We start from the raw sequence: 26,182 nt of genomic DNA on the forward strand, positions 1-26,182 counted from the left end.
AACACCCACCCTGCAGAGACAGCCTACAGCTCAGCGAAGTAAGGAATGGGGGGAAAGGCTGCAAGGAGACATACACTGAGACACTAAGGGACACTGGGAGACATTATGGCAGACACTGAGACACTAAAGGACATTGGGAGACATTATGACACAGACACATGGGGACACAGTGTCCCTAGTCTCCCAGTGAGCCCTAGTCTCCCAGTGAGCCCTAGTCTCCCAATGACCCCTAGTCTCCCAATGACCCCTAGTCTCCCAGTGTATAGTATCCATCTATACAGCAGAATCAAACTAAGTAGTTTTTTGGTGATTTTACATTTTCTCTTATGTCACTCCTTGTGATTTACATCATGTGATGTCATCCATACATATTTAATTATGCAAATTAGTAAGTCCGGTATGTTTTTCCAAGAGAGGTGGCAACCCTAACTACTTTTCACATACTCTTACTTAAGTATGGAAACTGTATGTATGGAAATAAAACTTGTGTGGACTGGCTGACAATGAATATAGTTGAATGGACACTATAGTCACCAGAACAACTGCAGCTTATTGAATTTTTTCTGGTGAGTAGAATCATTACCTTCAGGCTTTTTGCTGTAAACACGGTCTTTTCAGAGAAAATGCAGTGTTTACATTACAGCCTAGTGATAACTTCACTGGCCACTCCTCAGATGGCTGTTAGAGATCCTTCCTGGGTCATGGCTGCCTAAAATGCATCCAAACATTCAGTGTCTCCTCCCTCTGCATGCAGACACTGAACTTTCCTCATGGAGATTCATTAATTCAATTCATCTCTCTAAGGATATGCTGATTGGCCAGGGCTGTGTTTGAATCATGCTGGCTCTGACATGACTCTTTGTCAGTCTCAACCAATCCTATGGGGAAGCACTGTGATTGGATCAGGCCACCACTTCTAATGATGTCAGCAGACTGCTTTTTTCTGAGGCAAACAGCATGCGGAGTTACAGCATGTTCCCTTTCTTCTACACTCACTACATACACCTTTTCTCTGTCCCAGACTATATACCAGGAGCTTCTGCCTGCTAGTAAGAAGGTAAGGAGACAAGTGGACCAGCGAGTGCTAGGAGACAGTCCTTAGAAAGCGTTGAGCGAGCGCATCATTAGATGCATTTATGCCAAGCTCAGGGTGCTATGCCCTTAGTTGGCCAGCTGCATGATTGGCAGGCAGCCTGACATGCATTCATGCCAGGCTGGCCTTCTAATTCTTTGGGCAGACATGTCCTCTTTTTGGGCATGTTCTCCCCTTTTGGCAGGTTACGTGATTCTCACCAGTGGCACACCCTTTTAGCCTGCCCATTGACTTCCTGCTTGACTGGACACTGTTGTTAGGGGATATAGATTTACTTGAAAGATGAAAACATAAATTAGTGAGAGATTAGCATAGAGTATGTGTTTTCTTATAGCTGCTTTTTTTCTTTCTCTCCAGCACCATCTCCATCAGATACATGACGCTTGGGAGTGTTTTACTGGTTTTGGTCGATATGATTCTGTAATTAGGCCCATCATAATTGTCAGCACCAGGCCCACTGGGCTCTTAATCTGGCCCTGAATTAGCCTTTACAATTAAGGCACAATCAGGATAGAATGCTCACTTGTAGTGACAGGAAGGCACCCGGCTGCACAGATGCTAATTCTGCCTACTCATAAATCTGTCACTAGCCCTTAGTGCCCCCACTGGAAGGCTATTCTAGGTATACACTACCCTTTCTATATCACTGTTACTGCTCCCACTGGAAGGCTATTCCAGGTATCTACTACCCTTTCTATATCACTGTTACTGCTCCCACTGGAAGGCTATTCCAGGTATCTACTACCCTTTCTATATCACTGTTACTGCTCCCACTGGAAGGCTATTCCAGGTATCTACTACCCTTTCTATATCACTGTTACTGCTCCCACTGGAAGGCTATTCCAGGTATCTACTACCCTTTCTATATCACTGTTACTGCTCCCACTGGTAGGCTATTCCAGGTATCTACTACCCTTTCTATATCACTGTTACTGCTCCCACTGGTAGGCTATTCCAGGTATCTACTACCCTTTCTATATCACTGTTACTGCTCCCACTGGAAGGCTATTCCAGGTATCAACTACCCTTTCTATATCACTGTTACTGCTCCCACTGGAAGGCTATTCCAGGTATATATTACTCTTTCTCTATCTCAGTCTTTACTGAATTGTGTATATGTCTCTTTACCTATCTCATTCATAACATTTCAGGAACAGAGGTCTGCTTGTTAAATCATGGTTACTGATGCCATTATTATTGTTATTATTATTATTATTATTATCGCCATTTATATAGCGCAAACAGATTCCATAGCGCTTTACAATATTATCAAAGGGGGAGATTTAACAATAAATGAGACAATTTCAAAAACTTACAGGAACAATAGGTTGAAGAGGACCCTGCTCAAACAAGCTCACAGTCTATAGGGGGTGGGGTATAAAACACAAACCCTTAAGAAAGTACTTACACTGCATTATTTACTAAAGTCTAAACTGTTTAAAAATTCAGAAAATTCTCCAAATTAATTATGTTTACAGTTTTCAGTTCAACTATTTCGAACTCAAACCTAAAATTCACTTTCAAGCTCAATCTATACTTAAGGAACTGCACGTGTTAGAAATACGGCATCATTCACTGTGCAGTAATAATGGTCGCCTATGTATTCCCATATCATGTTAACTGAACAGCAAGCAGTCTCCAACTAGCCTGGTCTCTGTCTCGATGCATACGTATTCCCATTGAAAGGGCAGGTAATGAAATGGTACCCGGCCCTGCCTGCTGTGCTGTGCCAGAGTACTGGCTGGGGATTATATGGGAACATGTGCACCTGCTGAATGCTAGCTGCTGAGTCAATAAGATGTCAGCGCCTAGGCTTTAATATGAGAGATTGTGCACAGAGGGCTAAACAGCCATGGTCTTTTTTTATATTATACAATTTACGGTTAATTTATTACACTATTACAATTGGTAATGTAATTGCTCATTTAAAGGCAAAATACTACACCAAATGATGAAGGGAAGCAGTGCCTTGTGGATGTACTCAGAATCAGATTAGAATGAGTACATATGAAAAATAAGAGAAGAAGAGGTGGAATATAGTGTAGTATTCTACGGTTATCTGTGAGGTCGCTCTACTCAGCTCCAAATCTGTGCGCCTAGGAGGTCCAGTTCCCGCCTATGAATGTGCTTGTAGTCTTGATCTTATAATAAAGGATTTCTTGGGCCGGTGTTTGTGGATATGGTATGTGGATAGGTATATGTGGATACGGCACCTTTAAGGGCGTTAGGGATTCTTCGCTCAGGCATACAGTAGTGGACATTCGCTGATGATAATATAAAACAGAAATAATACACAATATAGTGTTCTCTGCGAAAAGGGGATAAAAGTAATAAAAGAAGAACAAAAATAGGTTTTGCTCAGTCCATATAGCTGAGGTGATATATTCCCCACCAAGGAATCTGATGTGAGAATCTTCTAAAATACAACCAGAAAGGTCCAAAGTAGGATAAAAAGACGTACTTATCCCTGCTTCTCTGTCCTGGCTGAATCCTCAGGGGAGCAGCACATGCATCCAGCCACTCCTAGACTGCAAAGACAGCCTATAGATCATGTAAGTAAGGGATGGCGGGGCAGCCTACAGATCAGGGAAGTGAGGCATAGGGGGGCAACCTATAGATCAGGGAAGTGAGGGATGGGGGCAGCCTATAGATCAAGGAAATGAGGGATGGGGGGCAGCCTATAGTGTCTGTTAGTGTGTGTGTCTGTTAGTGTGTGTGTGTCTGTTAGTGAGTGTGTGTTTGTCTGTTAGTGTGTGAATGTGTGTCTGTTAGTGAGTGAGTGTGTGTGTGTCTGTTAGTGAGTGAGTGTGTGTGTGTCTGTTAGTGTGTGTGAGTGTGTCTGTTAGTGTGTGTGTGTGTCTGTTAGTGAGTGTGTGTTTCTGTTAGCTAGTGTATGCGTATCTGTCAGTGAATGTGTGTATTTAGAAGGCGGGGGGGGGGGAGTAGGCGCCTAAGTTTTGTCTTGCCTAGGGCAGCACAAAACCAGGATACACCACTGTATAGATCAGGTAAGTGAGGGATAGGGGGGGGGGGGGGGGGCAGGCAGCCTATAGGAAGGGTCAGCAAGGAGCAGGAATGTAAAGTAAGAGAAGGAGCAGAAAGGAGAAGGAACAGAAATGAGCAGGAAGGGACATCAAGGAGTAGAAAGGGTCAGCAAGGAGCTGGAAGGGACAGCAAGGAGCACAAAAGGTAAAATAGGAGAAGGAGCACAAAGGAACAGAAATGAGCAGCAAGGAGCAGGAAGGGTCTGCAAGGAGCAGGACGGGTCGGCAAGGAGAAGGAAGGGTCGGCAAGGAGAAGAAAGGGTCAGCAAGGAGAAGGAAGGGTCGGCAAGGAGAAGGAAGGGGGAGCAAGGAGAATGAAGGGTCAGCAAGGAGATGGAAGGGTATCACGGCTTACCTTAGTTGGGAGTCCGGTAGGCACGGGCTCTTGGGAGGGGCCTACTTGCCAGCCTCTTGCCAAAAGACTATGGGCCCTTTAAAAACGTATGTGATTTATGCACTTTTTTACTCCAAAAAGAGAGACCGACTGTTAGCCCTAATTCCCTAGAACTGTTTTGGGCATAGGACCTTGTGCACGGTCGGTCAAAATTATGACTTCCTTGGAAATCCCGAACCCCTGAACCGATCTGGGTGATTTTTGGATATGTTGGTCCCCCAGATCGGGGCTGTCAGGGGATGTGACTTGTTAGGGGTTTCCATGTGTTTTGGGGGTACTGTCAAGATTTTGTAAAATGTATGTTTTCTGTGCCTGGAGATAATTGAGTTTAGTACAGTTCCTGACTCAATTATCTCTCTGGCACAGGGGAGGGATTACCTTGTTTTGTGTGGGAGTGTCCTGGACCTGAGAGCCAATGTTATTACAGTGTGTACTTTGTCATAGTCTCCTCTCAGGTCCAGTGGGGAATACCCCTGAAATATGTATTAGGAAACCCCTTGCATGGGGACCTGCATATAAGGTCAGTTGTGGCTACCAATAAATCAGTTCCTCTTCACCTTCAACATAGAGCCTCGTCTCATCTGTGGAAGGGACAGCTATATTCACTCTGGGGATTGCTATATCACTAAACTCCCTTGGATTATAATCGCTAGCTCTTGTAAGAGTTATCCTGCTATACTCTCTGAATTGGGAGAGGTCTACCCACTGGAAGATGGATCCTGGTCTTGGGTCCAAGGTGGGTGGAGGACAGCGAGACCCCAGCCAAGCTGTGGCGGCTAAGGGTCTACAGTGCTAATGGTGTCTGGTGGAGTGCTTGGAGTACTCGGTGAGCACTAAGAAGCTGTGATTGGCGGAGGCACCCAGTCGGGGTGCCAGGCGTTCCACCACAGGCTGTACTGCCAGTTCTGCTCCTGGTACTATGAGACTCTAGATAGGTATACGGACCCCATGCAATCAGTAACTCTCCCACATACAGGTATTAACCCAAGCAGTAGCAAAGCGGTTTAATAAAGTGAGAATTAAAAGTGAATTTCAGATTTAAGGCCAAATTGGAAGCAGAGCTGACTTCGATAATTACTCCAGTTCGGCTATTTTGAATTCTCTAGTGTAAGTAACTCTGTAGGTATATTTACATCAGAGGTTTGTAACAGCAAGAGACACGCACACTATTAGTATAATAACTGACTTATGTAATATATAACAAAATGATGCTGCTAAACACCCTTAGAGGGTTCTCTCCATATCAAACATGGTTTTTGATTGTACTCAGTTTATTGTGAACAGCTGTTGAGGACTTGATGAGTGTCATGTTCTCAATTAAACCTTTGAAAACTCACTGTTTGTATAAAGTAACCAGGAACTTTGATCATACTGCTATCACATTCTAATCGGTAGTAAAGACTATACAATATGTTTGACTTGGCAAGTGAGTGGGGTCACCACCAGTTGCGAAAGCTGTAAGTGAGAGGTCTGGGAGGAGCGGATTCTATGTATACTGCTAAATGGAACATTAACCGTGACTGTTTCATGCTAACTGTGTACAATGCTTTATGTATGGCAAAACCAGCAGTAATGCACACAGTGCATGTATGGCTAGGGCCTGATCAGAGCTGAACACGCCCACAGCGCCAAACAAAGCCGACCATTCTAGGGAACCGCATAATAGCAGAGATGGTATTGATGGGATGGGATTCATGTAAAGAGCACTGCACACAGTCACAGAACACCGGATCCCTTTCACCTGCCAATGTATTAGCCATTCAGCAACACCAACGGTAAATAAGGCACGTCAAACAACTGGTCCAAATCAAAAAAAATATTATTGAACAATCAAGCAGGATTACAAAACAAAGTGAGTTTTAGCACTTTGATCATTGATCAGACAAAACTGTGTCTTTATAGTTTTTTAAGATGTCCCAGTGACGTGGTTTGACCAATCCAAGTCTCTGTGCGTTCTCCAACTCTGAGTTTATTTATCTCACCCTTGTAGTACCTGGGTGGCTGATGTAGCATTTGAGAGTAATTTTGTGCATGCAAACAGAATCGATTAACCAATCAGAACATTTGTTTCATATGACTTTTACGCAAGATATAGGCAGTTAATGTTCTCTTTAACAGCACCTATTTAATATTTTTGGATACGCGTTTTCAAATCATTTAATATTTTGAAAAATAGTTTAATATTTTTTGACATATTGATATATATTTTTTTTATACATGATACATTTGCTATTTTGAGAAAATCATTTTAAATGTTTATCCAAAAATATTAAATAATTTGACAAGCAAATATCTGGTAATTCAAACGGATTGGTCTGTTCTGGTCCTTATCCATATTTGGCTAATAGTCACCAAAACAGCAAACTGATACAGTTATTATTATTATTATTATTATTATTATTGTGCTGGTGTTTAACCCCTGTAATTCCAGACACACTGACGCAGACTATACACTATATATATATATTGCTTTTGTTCCCTACTTGTTGTGACAGATATCGTATTGCATTAACCCTTGCTGGGGATGCACAGTATATGAATTATTGATATAACATGCCAGCAGTACCTTGGGAGCCATACCAGGTGACCAATAGCAGGTTTAGCACTAGATTTGCTGTTGATTTAGGGGCATTTTTGTATTTATTTTTTTTGTATAAAATAAATATAAAATGTGTATTTAGCTGTAAATGTTGTGTTTTGGTTATTATTTATCATTTAACCATGTGTGTGCTGGGTCTCTGATTAACCCCCTGTGTGCCAGGCAGGAGCAGCCCATACAGGGAGAGGTTATATTTAGCCCCAGGCTGGGGGATTATTAGGGTCCCAGGGAAGGATTAACCTCTGGGTTTGCAGGCGGTGGGCGTGGCCCGTTGCACTGACTGACAGATGAGTCGGTGGGCGTGCGGTGGGCGTGGCCGGCTCTCAGGATAGACCTGGCAGTTGCTGGGCAGTTGCAGAGAGATACCTGGGGCAGGTGGGGCAGCAGGATGCAGCACACCAAGAGGACAGTGCGCCTGGACCGGGGGCAGAGGCTGCAGGCAGTGTGTGTGCTGGGCACCTGCCTCTCCGTGGACGTCAATGGGTGAGCTGGAAACTGCCCCAGGGAGGGGTCATTAGCCTGTTGGGAAACTGCCCCAGGGAGGGGTAATTAGCCTAATTGCTGGGAAACTGCCCCAGGGAGGGGTAATTAGCCTAATTGCTGGGAAACTGCCCCAGGGAGGGGTAATTAGCCTAACTGATGGGAAACTGCCCATAGGGAGGGGTAATTAGCCTGACTGTTGGGAAACTGCCCCCAGGGAGGGGTAATTAGCCTAACTGATGGGGAACTGCCCCATGGAGGGGTAATTAGCCTAACTGATGGGGAACTGCCCCAGGGAGGGGTAATTAGCCTAATTGCTGGGAAACTGCCCCAGGGAGGGGTAATTAGCCTAATTGCTGGGAAACTGCCCCAGGGAGGGGTAATTAGCCTAACTGATGGGAAACTGCCCATAGGGAGGGGTAATTAGCCTGACTGTTGGGAAACTGCCCCCAGGGAGGGGTAATTAGCCTAACTGATGGGGAACTGCCCCATGGAGGGGTAATTAGCCTAACTGATGGGGAACTGCCCCATGGAGGGGTAATTAGCCTAACTGATGGGGAACTGCCCCAGGGAGTGGTAATTAGCCTAATTGCTGGGAAACTGCCCCCAGGGAGGGGTAATTAGCCTAATTGCTGGGAAACTGCCCCCAGGGAGGGGTAATTATCCTAACTGCTGGGAAACTGCCCCCAGGGAGGAGTAATTCGCCTAATTGCTTGGAAACTGCCCACAGGGATGGGTAATTAGCCTAACTGCTGGAAAACTGCCCAAGGGAGGGGTAATTAGCCTAACTGCTGGGGAAACTGCCCCCCAGGGAGGGGTAATTAGCCAAGCTCTGGTGGGAAACTGCTCTAGGGAGGGGTAATTAGCCTAACTGCTGGATACCAGGCCCCCAGGGAGAGGTAATTAGCCTAATTGCTGGGAAACCTGCCCCAGGGAGGGGTAATTAGCCTAATTGCTGGGAAACTGCCCCCAGGGAGGGGTAATTAGCCTAATTGCTGGGAAACTGCCCCCAGGGAGGGGTAATTAGCCTACTTGCTGGGAAACTGCCCCCAGGGAGGGGTAATTAGCCTAACTGCTGGGAAACTGCCCCAGGGAGGGGTAATTAGCCTAACTGCTGGGAAACTGCCCCAGGGAGGGGTAATTAGCCTAATTGCTGGGAAACTCCCCCCAGGGAGGGGTAATTAGCCTAATTGCTGGGAAACTGCCCCCAGGGAGGGGTAATTAGCCTAACTGCTGGGAAACTGCCCCCCCAGGGAGGAGTAATTAGCCTAATTGCTGGGAAACTGCCCACAGGGATGGGTAATTAGCCTAAATGCTGGAAAACTGCCCCCAGGGAGGGGTAATTAGCCAAGCTCTGCTGGGAAACTGCCCTAGGGAGGGGTAATTAGCCAAGCTCTGCTGGGAAACTGCCCTAGGGAGGGGTAATTAGCCAAGCTCTGCTGGGAAACTGCCCTAGGGAGGGGTAATTAGCCAAGCTCTGCTGGGAAACTGCCCTAGGGAGGGGTAATTAGCCTAACTGCTGGATACCAGCCCCCCAGGGAGGGGTAATTGGCCCAATTGCTGGGAAACCTGCCCCAGGGAGGGGTAATTGGCCCAATTGCTGGGAAACCTGTCCCAGGGAGGAGTAGTTACCCTAACTCTGCTTGTGAAACTGCCCCAGGGAGGGGTAATTAGCCTATATTAAGGAGATAAAATTTGTCTGACCCTGCTGTTAAATCTGCCACAGACAGTTTTTTTTTAGCTTGTCTCGGCTAGAAAAATTGCCCCAGAGAGCAATAAATAGCCTGATCCTGCTGGAAAACTGCCCCAGAGAGGGAGTAACTATCCTGACTGTACTGGGAAACCTATTCTAGAGGGGTAATTAGCTCACATACTAAATTGTACCATAAGGGGGGATAAAATCTATTGGGAACACTTTTCCAGGGAGGTTTTTCAAGTCTGACTGAGCTGGAGATATAATTAGCTTCTCTTCTGTACTAATGAACCCCCCCCCCCCCCAAGTTATGCAGGGATCCCCCCATACCCTGTGTGTGTACCCTGCTATATAATCCCCGTATCCCTGGGTGCAAGGATCCCCCCATACCCTGTGTGTGTACCCTGCTATATAATCCCCGTACCCCTGGGTGCAGGGATCCCCTCATACCCTGTGTGTGCACCCTGCTATATAATCCCCGTACCCCTGGGTGCAAGGATCCCCCCCATACCCTGTGTGTGCACCCTGCTATATAATCCCCGTACCCCTGGGTGCAAGGATCCCCCCATACCCTGTGTGTGTACCCTGCTATATAATCCACGTACCCCTGGGTGCAAGGATCCCCCCATACCCTGCTATATAATCCCCGTACCCCTGGGTGCAGGGATCCCCCCATACCCTGTGTGTGCACCCTGCTATATAATCCCCGTACCCCTGGGTGCAAGGATCCCCCCATACCCTTTGTGTGTACCCTGCTATATAATCCCCGTACCCCTGGGTGCAAGGATCCCCCCCATACCCTGTGTGTGCACCCTGCTATATAATCCCCGTACCCATGGGTGCAAGGATCCCCCCCATACCCTGTGTGTGCACCCTGCTATATAATCCCTGTACCCCTGGGTGCAAGGTGCATCCTTATCATAGAAGTTGTAGTTGGTGTTTAGAGCAGGGATTGTTTAATAGTGTTTTCTCTTGGTTGTTTGGTTAATGTGAATTATGTCTCAGAATATCAGATATTGGCCAGCAGTCTCTTACTAATCATGTACAGAAATCATGAGGTTCACAGATTTTTAGAACTCACTGCTGTAAAAATTTACTTTTCACTACTTTTACACACGCCCCCAAAATGCTGATGGAATGGGTCCTTAACCTTTAAACATTGAATTATAGTGAATTAAAAAAAAACAAATTTCAGAATTTAGACTAAACTAGCCAAGAATTAATTTGTAGATTTATTTTTTCCAAATCTGTTGTATTTGGCGAAGTTTTGAAAATTGTATTTCAGTTCACTGCGATTGTGTTTAATAATTAAACTTCTCTGGGTTTTGACGTGATGGCCCACAGAGTAAACCGATATGGGAATTATTTCACTAAACCTTATTACAGCCATAAACATGTAAACTGCCCATTTCTGGCAGCAGGATTCCACCCTCGTACATACAACGTTAGTAGTAGGTCAGCAGTCACTACTCTTGGTGAAATCACCAAATGGCAATCAATAGGCCGCAGTAGTCGGGTTGTTGAGGGCAATGCTATTCAAGTTTAGTAAAGCAAACTGGTTCTATGTGAGTCCAGACAAACTGCTCTGGGCCACGTTGGATGCTGTATTTTTCCACTAGGTCTATTCACTAAATGGGGAACTATGGAGAAATGATAGTGGAACTGAAATGTATACTATAAATATTCCGCACGGTTACTGTTCCACTTTGAATATTTTTCACTTCTTTCAATTCTCTCATCAATCCTCTGCTGCTACATACTAACATAGCTGAAAAGAGACTTGCGTCCAAGTTCAGCCTTCCTCACATTTGTTTTTTGCTGTTGATCCAAAAGAAGGCAAAAAAAAAAAAAAACGTTTCAAGCACAAAATTCCTTCTTGGCTCCAGAATGGCAGTCAGATTTATCATTGGATCAAGCAGTTATTACCCTACATTGAAAGATTATATCCTTGAATATTCTGTTTTTGCAAGTATGCATCTAGTAGCTGTTCACAATTTAGTGAATAAAGCCTTTTTATTTTTGTCTGTTTGTATTAAGCGGGATGCACGACTATATTTTAAGATACTGGTACACTAGTCTCTATTGCAGCCCCAGACTGATCAGTAGGTCGGTATGTGAGCTGGTATGGTGAGGTCGTTACACACTGGCGTTTTGGGAATGAATGTGTGCCGCACACCGCATATCCCAGCTGCTAATTAGTGTAATAGTGCGATTAGTGCAGTGTCTACTTACACTGAGGGTGACATATTTTGGATGGGGAGGGGGAGGCGAATGTTTAGTGAGACCTTAAGATATCTCATTGTTATTTAGTCCCTTTACCCAGTCAGGGTTTAATCACTCACCATAGCGACTCCGTTTAAGCCGCTCTGTTTGTGTACCTCGTCCTTTTACAAAAAGTATCATATGAGCTTTGTCTGACAGTCCATCTCTCTTCCCTTAATTTCCCTGAGCCCATTGTCACAGCTCAGACATTGTCCACTCATTTTGTTTTTTCTATTGGCACTAATATCTGACATCTGGGTTACTTCATTTTCGGGGATTACCTGTCATTGCTTCTGTCATTTTAAGAGATGGATGTCTATATAAAAAGGAACATGGTGTATCCATGTACTCTGTGCTAGCGTAAGACGATGGGGGTCGTACAATTCATCAAATGTGTCGGCTCAGATAAACCTTAAATCTAATATTTAAACCATTTTATCTGCTTCCCATCAACCTGACAGTGGTAATGTGAAAGGCAAACTATTACTTAAAAATAAATTTAAAATAAGCGCATTCATATAGATGAGTAGAGATTGTAGCCGTATTAGTCCAGTGAAATGCTTTAGACTGGATATAGGTTGTCATTTCAAAATTCTGCTAGTCCAATAAAAAGGTATTACAAGATATCCGTTTCATCTGTTATTTTAACTTAAAATATGTAGTTACCCAAATTAACTCTTCGTCCTCATTCTACAGGGAGTTCCAAAAAGGATGAACCTGCTTTGTGCACAGCCATTTGTCCTACGTGGCTCAATTGGCATCCCACAAATCATAGCATGCTTCTGTGCCGACCTCAAACAGCCAAGTGTGTAATCTGGTGGCATAGGAGTAAAGCCTCGGAAATCATAATGTATAGTTCAATAGATGCCATTTACTTAATTTCACTAACACAGTGTATCGGTAAAGTTAGTTATGGCTGCTCAAAGTGTATATCATCTGACACAATACATTCTGAGGATTATCTGTCAATGGTAGGGGTTTGCCCATCATGTATCCCGATGTAATGACATCATTTCAGTGCAGGAATGGTATGTATAGAAGATAACCTATATATAACGTTCGTGTAACTGAAATCCTGCCCCCTGTATTGCACCAGCTTAGTGTTTGCTAGCTATCTTTAAAGCCTGGTGTAGTATTTCAGTGTTTATGGTGTATGGAAAGGTCACAAAATATCTCATCAGCAATGCAATTATTTTTTTTTGACTAGCACTCTAGAATTGTTCTAAGATCTGGGTAGGGTTTCCCATAAATATTTTATTGTGAGTGTGTTGCTCAGGTAGTGTGGATTATAGGACGCGTGGGGAGCTGCAGTGAGTGTGCTGCTCAGGTAGTGTGGGTTATAGGCGGTGTGGGAGCTGCAGTAAGTGTGCTGCTCAGGTAGTGTGGGTTATAGGAGGTGTGGGAGCTGCAGTAAGTGTGCTGCTCAGGCAGTGTGGGTTATAAGAGGTGTGGGAGCTGCAGTGAGTGTGCTGTTTAGGTAGTGTGGGCTATAGGAGGTGTAGGGAGCTGCAGTGAGTGTGTTGCTCAGGTAGTGTGTGTTATAGGAGGTGTAGGGAGCTGCAGTGAGTGTGTTGCTCAGGTAGTGTGGGTTATAGGACGCGTGGGGAGCTGCAGTGAGCGTGCTGCTCAGGTAGTGTGGGTTATAGGAGGTGTGGGAGCTGCAGTAAGTATGTTGCTCAGGTAGTGTGGGTTATAGGAGGTGTAGGGAGCTGCAGTGAGCGTGCTGCTCAGGTAGTGTGTGCTATAGGAGGTGTGGGGAGCTGCAGTGAGCAAGCTGCTCAGGTAGTGTGGGTTATAGGAGGTGTGGGGAGCTGCAGTGAGTGTGCTGCTCAGGTAGTGTGTGTTATAGGAGGTGTGGGAGCTGCAGTGAGTGTGTTGCTCAGGTAGTGTGGGTTATAGGAGGTGTGGGGAGCTGCAGTGAGTGTGCTGCTCAGGTAGTGTGGGTTATAGGAGGTGTAGGGAGCTGCAGTGAGTGCTGCTCAGGTAGTGTGGGTTATAGGAGGTGTGGGGAGCTGCAGTGAGTGTGCTGCTCAGGTAGTGTGGGTTATAGGAGGTGTGGGAGCTGCAGTGAGTGTGTTGCTCAGGTAGTGTGGGTTATAGGAGGTGTGGGGAGCTGCAGTGAGTGTGCTGCTCAGGTAGTGTGGGTTATAGGAGGTGTAGGGAGCTGCAGTGAGTGCTGCTCAGGTAGTGTGGGTTATAGGAGGTGTGGGGAGCTGCAGTGAGTGTGCTGCTCAGGTAGTGTGGGTTATAGGAGGTGTGGGGAGCTGCAGTGAGTGTGCTGCTCAGGTAGTGTGGGTTATAGGAGGTGTGGGGAGCTGCAGTGAGGGTGCTGCTCAGGTAGTGTGGGTTATAGGAGGTGTAGGGAGCTGCAGTGAGTGCTGCTCAGGTAGTGTGGGTTATAGGAGGTGTGGGGAGCTGCAGTGAGTGTGCTGCTCAGGTAGTGTGTGTTATAGGAGTTGTGGGATGCTGCAGTGAGTGTGCTGCTCAGGTAGTGTGGGTTATGGGAGGTGTGGGAGCTGCAGTGTGGGTTATAGGAGGTGTGGGGAGCTGCAATGAGTGTGCTGCTCAGGTAGTGTGTGTTATAGGAGGTGTGGGGAGCTGCAGTGAGTGTGCTGCTCAGGTAGTGTGGGTTATAGGAGGTGTGGGGAGCTGCAATGAGTGCTGCTCAGGTAGTGTGTGTTATAGGAGGTGTGGGGAGCTGCAGTGAGTGTGCTGCTCAGGTAGTGTGGGTTATAGGAGGTGTGGGAGCTGCAGTGAATGTGTTGCTCAGGTAGTGTGGGTTATAGGAGGTGTGGGGAGCTGCAGTGAGTGTGCTGCTCAGGTAGTGTGGGTTATAGGAGGTGTAGGGAGCTGCAGTGAGTGCTGCTCACGTAGTGTGTGTTATAGGAGGTGTGGGGAGCTGCAGGGAGTATGCTGCTCAGGTAGTGTGGGTTATAGGAGGTTTGAGGAGCTGCAGTGAGCGTGCTGCTCAGGTACTGTGTGCTATAGGAGGTGTGGGGAGCTGCAGTAAGTGTGCTGCTCAGGTAGTGTGTGTTATAGGAGGTGTGTGAGCTGCAGTGAGCGTGCTGCTCGGGTAGTGTGTGTTATAGGAGTTGTGGGATGCTGCAGTGAGTGTGCTGCTCAGGTAGTGTGGGTTATAGGAGGTGTGGGGAGCTGCAGTGAGCGTGCTGCTCAGGTAGTGTGTGTTATAGGAGGTGTGCGGAGCTGCAGTGAGTGTGCTGCTCAGGTAGTGTGGGTTATAGGAGGTGTGGGGAGCTGCAGTGAGTGTGCTGCTCAGGTAGTGTGGGTTATAGGAGGTGTGGGGAGCTGCAGTGAGCGTGCTGCTCAGGTAGTGTGGGTTATAGGAGGTGTGGGAGCTGCAGTGAGTGTGCTGCTCAGGTAGTGTGGGTTATAGGAGGTGTGCGGAGCTGCAGTGAGTGTGCTGCTCAGGTAGTGTGTGTTATAGGAGGTGTGGGAGCTGCAGTGAGCGTGCTGCTCAGGTAGTGTGTGTTATAGGAGGTGTGCGGAGCTGCAGTGAGCGTGCTGCTCAGGTAGTGTGGGTTTTAGGAGGTGTGGGAGCTGCAGTGAGCGTGCTGCTCAGGTAGTGTGTGTTATAGGAGGTGTGCGGAGCTGCAGTGAGCGTGTTGCTCAGGTAGTGTGTGTTATAGGAGGTGTGGGAGCTGCAGTGAGTGTGCTGCTCAGGTAGTGTGTGTTATAGGAGGTGTGCGGAGCTGCAGTGAGCGTGTTGCTCAGGTAGTGTGTGTTATAGGAGGTGTGGGGAGCTGCAGTGAGTGTGCTGCTCAGGTAGTGTGGGTTATAGGAGGTGTGGGAGCTGCAGTGAGTGTGCTGCTCAGGTAGTGTGTGTTATAGGAGGTGTGGGAGCTGCAGTGAGTGTGCTGCTCAGGTAGTGTGGGTTATATTTTAGATCTAGAGCATAGTTTATTAAATGGAAAAGTGACTGTTCTGTCTGAACGTGGTGGGTTTAGATTATCCTGATGTTCTGCTTTATTCGTTTGTGCAAATGAGTGCAGCATATAGGTCTGTGCCAGCTGGTACATAGACCTTACTGACCAGCGGAAGAAGCGCATACCTGCCAGAGTCCCACACACAGAGTGCTGAGTTTACTAATATGAATTATGGTGGAGATGCTTTTACTACTTCCTCCTTGTCTGACGGACGTTGGCATTTGTTGTACATGTAGTGAAAGCTTTCTGTCAGGCCCAGCAGACATTTGACTCTATGATAAAACACTGTCTTAGCACCAACTGTTTCCACATCATTTGCCATGGAGCCACTATTGGAAGGGCAGGTAAATGAACCCATAGTCTGACTCGCAGTACAATAAATAAATGTTCTGTTATTGTATTCTAGTTCTTGCAATATTAACATAAAACATTTGATGTAAAATTAAGAAAAGAAGTGGAATGTGATGGTGCGATTAGCTAGATGTTGGATCTGCCTTTTTGCCGTTGCCCAGGGCGCTCTTCTCTAGAACAGAATATTCAAAACCTCAAAAGGAACCCAAACGCATTCTATAGAACCGCTTCCAGGAGGCAATTCATATCTAGTGATCATGGTGGGGGGGAGGAGGAGGGTGTACCTGCCCTACTGTTAATGGGTTCCAGATTGGGCTTGGTATTGCACCCCATACGTGCTGTCTATATTCAGGTGTTATGTTTGGGCTTTGTGAAAGGAATCCATTGCTTTGTAAAATGTAATCTCTCGAATTGTTGTATGAACATAAAAATTATTCATATCTCTTCTAAAATGTAAATATAAAGTCTGCATCTAGCTGTGTGTGTATAATATATATATTATTATATACACACACTGTCAGCTACAATGTATCCATTATCTATGCTGTAAAGTGATTTTTCTTTTTTTAAACTTTGTAAATGCTCCAAGAACAGCGTGTTTACTGGAACCAGGACTCAAAGGAAAACAATATGCTCCTAATGTAACTCTGTTCATAGTTCAATACAGGACTCTCCCATCCCGCACAGGTTGCCATAAAAAAATTAAACAAATTCTGTGTGAATTTGGGACCATAAGGAAGTATTCCAAATGGTGAAAACATAAGGGCGTGTACAATATTTATTATTTATTTTTATTTGCCCCTACCTGTAAAGATGTATAACAGCATGCGTGTGGTGCCCCAACGGCATTCCCCACGCTGAGTTTCAACGCTTATAACATTGGGGTGTTCAGGAGTATGGCAACATTTTTTAATTAAGAGCAAAGAAAGGAAAAGAGAGAATTAAGCTTGTTTAACCCCTTAACCCCTTAAGGACACATGACGTGTGTGACACGTCATGATTCCATTTTATTCCAGAAGTTTGGTCCTTAAGGGGTTAAGGACCAAACTTCTGGAATAAAAGGGAATCATGACATGTCATGTGTCCTTAAGGGGTTAAATCACACATATTGCTCTCTATGTAAAACAGGCATTTCTAAGCAGGTGTGTCGTCTAAGCAGGTGGAGTAAGTAAGGTTTAACGGTGCCTGATTGACCAAGCTAGGGTAACTGTGATATGTGAACATGTTATACAGGCAGGATGTGAGACATGTCGTTTGGTAGGCATTAAATAAGCTTAGTACAGGCTAACTCAGCTTGTCTATTATAGTGAGTTACAGTAAGATCGTCGGGCTGGAGATAGATATACGGTATATTGGTGCTGACAGTGCTAATATCAATTAAACATTGCCTATCTAGTCGAGAGCAGGTTTTATAAGTTATGTCACAAGGTTAACATCATGCAGTATGAAATGTAGTATGTTATATTTACTGACATGTAGCAGCTCATGGTTAACATGCTAAGCTAGACTGACCATGTTCATGTGACTTCGGTTGTTCTGCTTGAGCTTATGGTACGATATGTAGATTACATGCTTAGAAATAATAAAAGTAAAAATATAACAGTTGTCCGGGGCTGCGTGTGTTTTTGCCCTCTGCTCTACATGGATGTCAGTCCTGGTCATGCAGTATGTCAGATTAAGCTGATGGATGGTGGGCCCAGCGCTGACCTTCTGGAGGCTTTGTGTAGTGAGTCTCTATCATCCGATGCCGCCTCTTTCGAAGCAGCTAGCGTTTGGTGGTGAGTTATTGGAGGCCGCTGGAGCAGTGGACAGTGTGGTGGCATCCCTCCAGCCCCAGGCTGTTGCAAGGGCCTGCATCTCTGTGCCACGAACTCTGCAGCTTCTGGAGCCCAAGTTTCCTCCCATTTCGGGGGTAGTGGAGGGCCTGATGGACTTTGGCTGCTTGCGGCGTTGGAGCCTCCGTGGGTGTGGGTGATGCATCTGGGTCTTCACCCTTTTGGCCTCCAGCCCGGGTAGGCTCTGTGGTATGGGGTTGCGTGGGTCGTCCGTCGGTATGCCCCCCTGTCCCCGCTGCCGGCTGTCTTGCTTACCCGCTATTCGTGCAGGTCCCCGCGCGGTCTGTGTTGTTTTCAGGCGGTCTCTTAATTTTGCCCAAAAGCGTCTGAATATTTCATCCAGGCGCTGTGGTGTCGTGGTAGATTGTTGCTTGCGGGTTAAGCGTGAGCGATGTGCTACCAGCCGCCATCTTAGGAATGCCTCGTGGGGGATCACACTGCCTTGTCGTCGTGCAGAGATCAGATTGGCACACACTGTGTGGACTGGGATAACCCCCGCCGGTCCAGGGGGGAGTAGTGTGAGGTGAGTAGGAGGTGAGTAGTGTGGAGGTTCCCACTGTAGTGTCGTCCGTGAGGAGAGCGGCCGTCTCTCCCCGGCAGGGTCTCGAGTAGGCCTCTTGGTACGGGTGCCGGTTCCCGGTTAATGTTGGGTACCAATCGTTAGATTGGTACCTGTCTGCGCCTGGTTGTCCCCGGCTGTGCTATCACCCTCCAGGTGCTGTACGTTCAAGTTTTTCGGGGTTTTTCCCTCAAATTGTGCCGATTTAGTCTGGAGCTCAGTCTCAGCACGTCCATGCAGCCTGGAAGCCAGGCTCTGACCCTTATTTATTATTTTTTTTAAGAACTTTTATAAACTGTGCAAACAAAAGTATTTTTTAAAAAGATATACAAATAGTTTTTTGGGGATGCTAAAAGACTGCGTGGTTTCACACTTTAACTATTTGGGAGGCTGGAGAAAGAACTCTGTGCTTTGTTTGCTAAACTGTGAATTCTGGTCATTTTGAAAATAAGCGTTACACGTTGGGCCAAAATAACCAAACCGTATAAGCTGTTTAAGCCAAAAAACATTTTCAGATATTAATTCGCGGTTTAGCAAATGACCTGTGATTAGTGAACGAGTTAAATATCTCCCTGCCTCTGATAATTTGTTTATGGCTCAGTCTGGATGCTGCAGAGCTTGGCATGGGACGCTGTGCCCGGACTGTGCAGCTGTGCCCCAGTAATCTCTGTGAAGAGCGATGTCTATCACCATGTGAGTGTTATATATATTAGAAGATACCAGAGTGCTGAGGGATAGATTTGAATAACCTTCTAAGGATTTGTAAAGCTTAATACTAAGTGCGTTCTTTAGATACGGACGAGTGTTCAGTTTTCTGATTAATTTCCAACTAGTTAGTTCCCGTCCCCGTCCCCGTCCCAGCCATTCACCTCTCTTTAAGCTGAGTGCGTTCCTGTTTTACTTGCTAAACATGTTAAAACAAACCATATTTAAATGAATGGACTATTTTTGACTTTATTATTTCACAGTCTTGATTCAAGGAAGAGTGCGGTGAAATATATGGAAATCCTTAATTAAAGCATTAATTATATCTAAAAGGTATTGACTTTTTTTATTACATTTAGTGTGACCTGCCATTGCTCTGCTCGTTTAATTATATTTTGTTCTTTCACAACTCATGGGTCTTTACTTTAGAATTGGACACTAGCTGGGTTGTTCACCATCTTAAAGGAGAATTCTAAGTGAATTTCAAATTTAAAGTCAAAACAGCTGAACTGTAATAATTCTCTGAATCCGCAATGCTTTCAGTTTGATACTGGAGCCTTTAACCCCTTAAGGACTGCTGACGGCTCAGGACTGTCATTGGAAACATCCCCTTGAGGCTGAACCGTCATAACGGTAATCCTTACTTACCTGATCGCCGCCGTTCCCCCAGCGTTTCTCCCGATGTGGGGGAAATGCCTGACAGCCCAGACAGGCGTCCAGGTATCTGCCTGCAGGGGGGCTGCCCTGCATGTGTAAAATAAAAAATGGTTAATGAATAAAAACTGTGTGTGTGTTTGTATATATAATAAAAATACTCAGAATTAAATTACACACCTAATATCTATATGTAGTATACATTATGAAATATAAGTATTAAATACAATTTACATAAATTATATAATTTTATTCTAACTGTATTTTGATATTAATATAGTTATATCAAAATACACTTGGATATATATGGATATATATATATATATATATCTCCATATAAAAAATTGTCTACTTTAAAAATATATGTACATGTGAGGTGTGATTTGTGGATTTATGACAGATAATAGTGTTACAATGTCATTATTGATCTATTTTAAAACTGCAATTTCCTATTTGTACTTCTAGCCCTATAACTTGCAAAAAAAGCGGGTAAACATTGTTTCTATTGTTTCTAAACTCAGGAGAAGATTTTGAATCTATTTTGGCCTTTTTTTTTTTACTCATTGGCTTTTGTAGATAAGTAAAAGATTTTTCAAGTAAGTCACATCCCCCCCCCCCCAATTTTTCACCATAGTTTTATTTATTTTTTGAAAGTAAATGATCTGACATGATACAAATAATGGTATGTAAAGAAAGCCTGTCTTGTCCTGAAAGAAACCAATATATAACTCGAATGGGAACAGTAAATGAGAGAGAGAGAGAGAGAGAGAGAGAGAGGAAAATTACAGCTAAACACAAACACCACAAAAGTGTTAAATTACCTCTGGTCCTTAACGTACCACATGGCCAAAACAGCACGGTCCTTAAGGAGTTAAAGGGACACTATAGTCTGTCCCTTCAGGCATTTTGCTGTAAACACTGTATTTTCAAAGAAAAGGCAGTGTTTACCTTACAACCTAGGGATACCTCTGCTGGCCACTCCTCAAATGTCTGCTAGAGGTGCATCCTGAGGAAGTGCTGCCTAGTGAGCGGTACTAACATTCATTGTCTCCACCCTCTGCATGCAGACACTGAACTTTCCTCATAGAGATGCATTGATTCAATTCATCTCTATGAGGAGATGCTGATTGGCCAGGGCAGCATTTAGCTCCGCCCCTGTCCTGCCTTTTTGGCTGAGATAATCAGAATTGGCAATCTTAGCCAATCCAATGCTTTCCTATGGATTGGCTAAGGAGGCAGATCAGGGCAGAGACAGACATTTAGGAGGGTCCTGGGGGGCTAGCATGTTTGTATTCCTGACCCTATAGTGTTCCTTTAAATCTGAAATTCACTTAGACTTCTTACTGTAGTAAATAACCCGTAATCTCTCAAACCAGAAGTTAGAGATTTGTGCTATACAGATATGGGCATGGCTGGATGTATACTAGCCAACATATGAAAGGGAGACACTGATGTAGTTGAAACCAGTGAATCACAATCTTATTGTCCTATTTATAGCTAAATCCCCCCTCTTATAATATTGTAAAGCACTACGGAATCTGTTGGCGCTATATAAATGGCAATAGTAATAATAATAACCACAAGGTCCTGGATATATTACTCATTGTATTTAATACTTCTGGATTTACAGGTTTATTGTCAAAATGTACAGACTTTCAGCTGTTGGGAATGAACAGAAGCAATTGAAATCGCCTAACACAATCAATGCTTAAAGTTGTTTCCCCAAATTAAACTTAAAATGCAACTTATAATGACTTCTCCAGTCTAAAAAAATATTAAACCCCTTCATGGCAGCATTATGACCCGCTGCAAACGAGATGCAAAGCCAGACAGCAGCATCTGGCAGCCTTCCTGAGGAACCTTAGCCCATTGCTCATGAGTAATGGCCTCCAGTTCAGTGGTATTTTTCAGTCGGAGTGTATTGACCTTCTTTAAATCCCACCAGACAGGCCCGGACAGGCCATCGGGCACACCGGGCAAATGCCCGGTGGGCCGCGATGGCCGTGGGGCCGAGGCCGGCAGGGGAGATCACAGGATCTCCCCTGCCAGCCCCAGCAGGGCCAGCGCGCTACCCGAGCGCCGGCCCTGCTCTGAGCCTCCATGGGCCGGTGGGGAGATCAAAGATCTCCCTCACCGGCCCAGAGACACTGAAAGGCGGCCGCCGGCTGTGGGGTGTGAGGGAGGCAGCAGAGAGGACCGGCGGAGCTCAATCCAGCAGCTCCGCCGGGTCCTCTCGCGAGGTCTGAGCGTTGCCGCGATTACCGCGCCAACGCTCAGATCTCGCGAGAGTGAACTCTAGCCGGCAGGTTAGAGTTCACTCTCACCACTGGACCACCAGGGAAGGAAGCTGCAGAAAGGATCCCCCCCACGCAGAACGGCTCCCCCCCTCCCATGCTAAAGGTAAGAAGGGAGGGGGGGGGATATAACTTTTTTTTTTTTTTTATTATTAATAATATATTTAAATAAAAAAAATAAATTAATTATTAATATATTTAAATTAAAATATTTAAATTAAAAAAAATCACACCAACAGCCCCCTCACACACACACATAGCCCCCCCCAGACACACACAGCACCCAAACACATACAGCACCCCCAGACACACACAGCCCCCCAGACACACACAGCCCCCCAGACACACACAGCCCCCCAGACACACACAGCCCCCCAGACACACACAGCCCCCCAGACACACACAGCCCCCCCAGACACATACAGCCCCCCCAGACACACAGCCCCCCCAGACACACAGCCCCCCCAGACACACACAGCGCACCCAGACACACACAGCGCACCCAGACACACACAGCGCACCCAGACACACACAGCGCACCCAGACACACACAGCGCACACAGACGCACACAGCGCACCCAGACACTCAGCACACATCACCTTCAGACACACACATCACCTTCAGACACACACAGGACCCTCACTCACAGACAGCACCCTCACTCACAGACAGCACCCTCAGACAGACAGCACCCTCAGACAGACAGCACCCTCAGACAGACAGCACCCTCAGACAGACAGCACCCTCAGACAGACAGCACCCTCAGACAGACAGCACCCTCAGACAGACAGCACCCTCAGACAGACAGCACCCTCAGACAGACAGCACCCTCAGACAGACAGCACCCTCAGACAGACAGCACCCTCAGACAGACAGCACCCTCAGACAGACAGCACCCTCAGACAGACAGCACCCTCAGACAGACAGCACCCTCAGACAGACAGCACCCTCAGACAGACAGCACCCTCAGACAGACAGCACCCTCAGACAGACAGCACCCTCAGACAGACAGCACCCTCAGACAGACAGCACCCTCAGACAGACAGCACCCTCAGACAGACAGCACCCTCAGACAGACAGCACCCTCAGACAGACAGCACCCTCAGACAGACAGCACCCTCAGACAGACAGCACCCTCAGACAGACAGCACCCTCAGACAGACAGCACCCTCAGACAGACAGCACCCTCAGACAGACAGCACCCTCAGACAGACAGCACCCTCAGACAGACAGCACCCTCAGACAGACAGCACCCTCAGACAGACAGCACCCTCAGACAGACAGCACCCTCAGACAGACAGCACCCTCAGACAGACAGCACCCTCAGACAGACAGCACCCTCAGACAGACAGCACCCTCAGACAGACAGCACCCTCAGACAGACAGCACCCTCAGACAGACAGCACCCTCAGACAGACAGCACCCTCAGACAGACAGCACCCTCAGACAGACAGCACCCTCAGACAGACAGCACCCTCAGACAGACAGCACCCTCAGACAGACAGCACCCTCAGACAGACAGCACCCTCAGACAGACAGCACCCTCAGACAGACAGCACCCTCAGACAGACAGCACCCTCAGACAGACAGCACCCTCAGACAGACAGCACCCTCAGACAGACAGCACCCTCAGACAGACAGCACCCTCAGACAGACAGCACCCTCAGACAGACAGCACCCTCAGACAGACAGCACCCTCAGACAGACAGCACCCTCAGACAGACAGCACCCTCAGACAGACAGCACCCTCAGACAGACAGCACCCTCAGACAGACAGCACCCTCAGACAGACAGCACCCTCAGACAGACAGCACCCTCAGACAGACAGCACCCTCAGACAGACAGCACCCTCAGACAGACAGCACCCTCAGACAGACAGCACCCTCAGACAGACAGCACCCTCAGACAGACAGCACCCTCAGACAGACAGCACCCTCAGACAGACAGCACCCTCAGACAGACAGCACCCTCAGACAGACAGCACCCTCAGACAGACAGCACCCTCAGACAGACAGCACCCTCAGACAGACAGCACCCTCAGACAGACAGCACCCTCAGACAGACAGCACCCTCAGACAGACAGCACCCTCAGACAGACAGCACCCTCAGACAGACAGCACCCTCAGACAGACAGCACCCTCAGACAGACAGCACCCTCAGACAGACAGCACCCTCAGACAGACAGCACCCTCAGACAGACAGCACCCTCAGACAGACAGCACCCTCAGACAGACAGCACCCTCAGACAGACAGCACCCTCAGACAGACAGCACCCTCAGACAGACAGCACCCTCAGACAGACAGCACCCTCAGACAGACAGCACCCTCAGACAGACAGCACCCTCAGACAGACAGCACCCTCAGACAGACAGCACCCTCAGACAGACAGCACCCTCAGACAGACAGCACCCTCAGACAGACAGCACCCTCAGACAGACAGCACCCTCAGACAGACAGCACCCTCAGACAGACAGCACCCTCAGACAGACAGCACCCTCAGACAGACAGCACCCTCAGACAGACAGCACCCTCAGACAGACAGCACCCTCAGACAGACAGCACCCTCAGACAGACAGCACCCTCAGACAGACAGCACCCTCAGACAGACAGCACCCTCAGACAGACAGCACCCTCAGACAGACAGCACCCTCAGACAGACAGCACCCTCAGACAGACAGCACCCTCAGACAGACAGCACCCTCAGACAGACAGCACCCTCAGACAGACAGCACCCTCAGACAGACAGCACCCTCAGACAGACAGCACCCTCAGACAGACAGCACCCTCAGACAGACAGCACCCTCAGACAGACAGCACCCTCAGACAGACAGCACCCTCAGACAGACAGCACCCTCAGACAGACAGCACCCTCAGACAGACAGCACCCTCAGACAGACAGCACCCTCAGACAGACAGCACCCTCAGACAGACAGCACCCTCAGACAGACAGCACCCTCAGACAGACAGCACCCTCAGACAGACAGCACCCTCAGACAGACAGCACCCTCAGACAGACAGCACCCTCAGACAGACAGCACCCTCAGACAGACAGCACCCTCAGACAGACAGCACCCTCAGACAGACAGCACCCTCAGACAGACAGCACCCTCAGACAGACAGCACCCTCAGACAGACAGCACCCTCAGACAGACAGCACCCTCAGACAGACAGCACCCTCAGACAGACAGCACCCTCAGACAGACAGCACCCTCAGACAGACAGCACCCTCAGACAGACAGCACCCTCAGACAGACAGCACCCTCAGACAGACAGCACCCTCAGACAGACAGCACCCTCAGACAGACAGCACCCTCAGACAGACAGCACCCTCAGACAGACAGCACCCTCAGACAGACAGCACCCTCAGACAGACAGCACCCTCAGACAGACAGCACCCTCAGACAGACAGCACCCTCAGACAGACAGCACCCTCAGACAGACAGCACCCTCAGACAGACAGCACCCTCAGACAGACAGCACCCTCAGACAGACAGCACCCTCAGACAGACAGCACCCTCAGACAGACAGCACCCTCAGACAGACAGCACCCTCAGACAGACAGCACCCTCAGACAGACAGCACCCTCAGACAGACAGCACCCTCAGACAGACAGCACCCTCAGACAGACAGCACCCTCAGACAGACAGCACCCTCAGACAGACAGCACCCTCAGACAGACAGCACCCTCAGACAGACAGCACCCTCAGACAGACAGCACCCTCAGACAGACAGCACCCTCAGACAGACAGCACCCTCAGACAGACAGCACCCTCAGACAGACAGCACCCTCAGACAGACAGCACCCTCAGACAGACAGCACCCTCAGACAGACAGCACCCTCAGACAGACAGCACCCTCAGACAGACAGCACCCTCAGACAGACAGCACCCTCAGACAGACAGCACCCTCAGACAGACAGCACCCTCAGACAGACAGCACCCTCAGACAGACAGCACCCTCAGACAGACAGCACCCTCAGACAGACAGCACCCTCAGACAGACAGCACCCTCAGACAGACAGCACCCTCAGACAGACAGCACCCTCAGACAGACAGCACCCTCAGACAGACAGCACCCTCAGACAGACAGCACCCTCAGACAGACAGCACCCTCAGACAGACAGCACCCTCAGACAGACAGCACCCTCAGACAGACAGCACCCTCAGACAGACAGCACCCTCAGACAGACAGCACCCTCAGACAGACAGCACCCTCAGACAGACAGCACCCTCAGACAGACAGCACCCTCAGACAGACAGCACCCTCAGACAGAC

General features: G+C 47.4%; 1 protein-coding gene across 1 annotated transcript in view; it reads left to right on the forward strand.

Annotated features, from left to right (window-relative positions):
• The first annotated feature begins 7,502 nt into the window (after positions 1 to 7,502).
• Positions 7,503 to 26,182, forward strand: part of LOC134577820 (protein-arginine deiminase type-2-like) — a 73,191-nt gene continuing 54,511 nt past the window's right edge. The window contains exon 1 of the mRNA XM_063436718.1: positions 7,503 to 7,613. Within this exon, the coding sequence (XP_063292788.1) occupies positions 7,519 to 7,613 (95 nt within the window). The 5' untranslated portion in view covers positions 7,503 to 7,518. The remainder of the gene's footprint in view (positions 7,614 to 26,182) is intronic.

Source organism: Pelobates fuscus, chromosome 11 (assembly GCF_036172605.1).
Source record: "Pelobates fuscus isolate aPelFus1 chromosome 11, aPelFus1.pri, whole genome shotgun sequence".
Taxonomy (NCBI): Eukaryota; Metazoa; Chordata; class Amphibia; order Anura; family Pelobatidae; genus Pelobates; species Pelobates fuscus.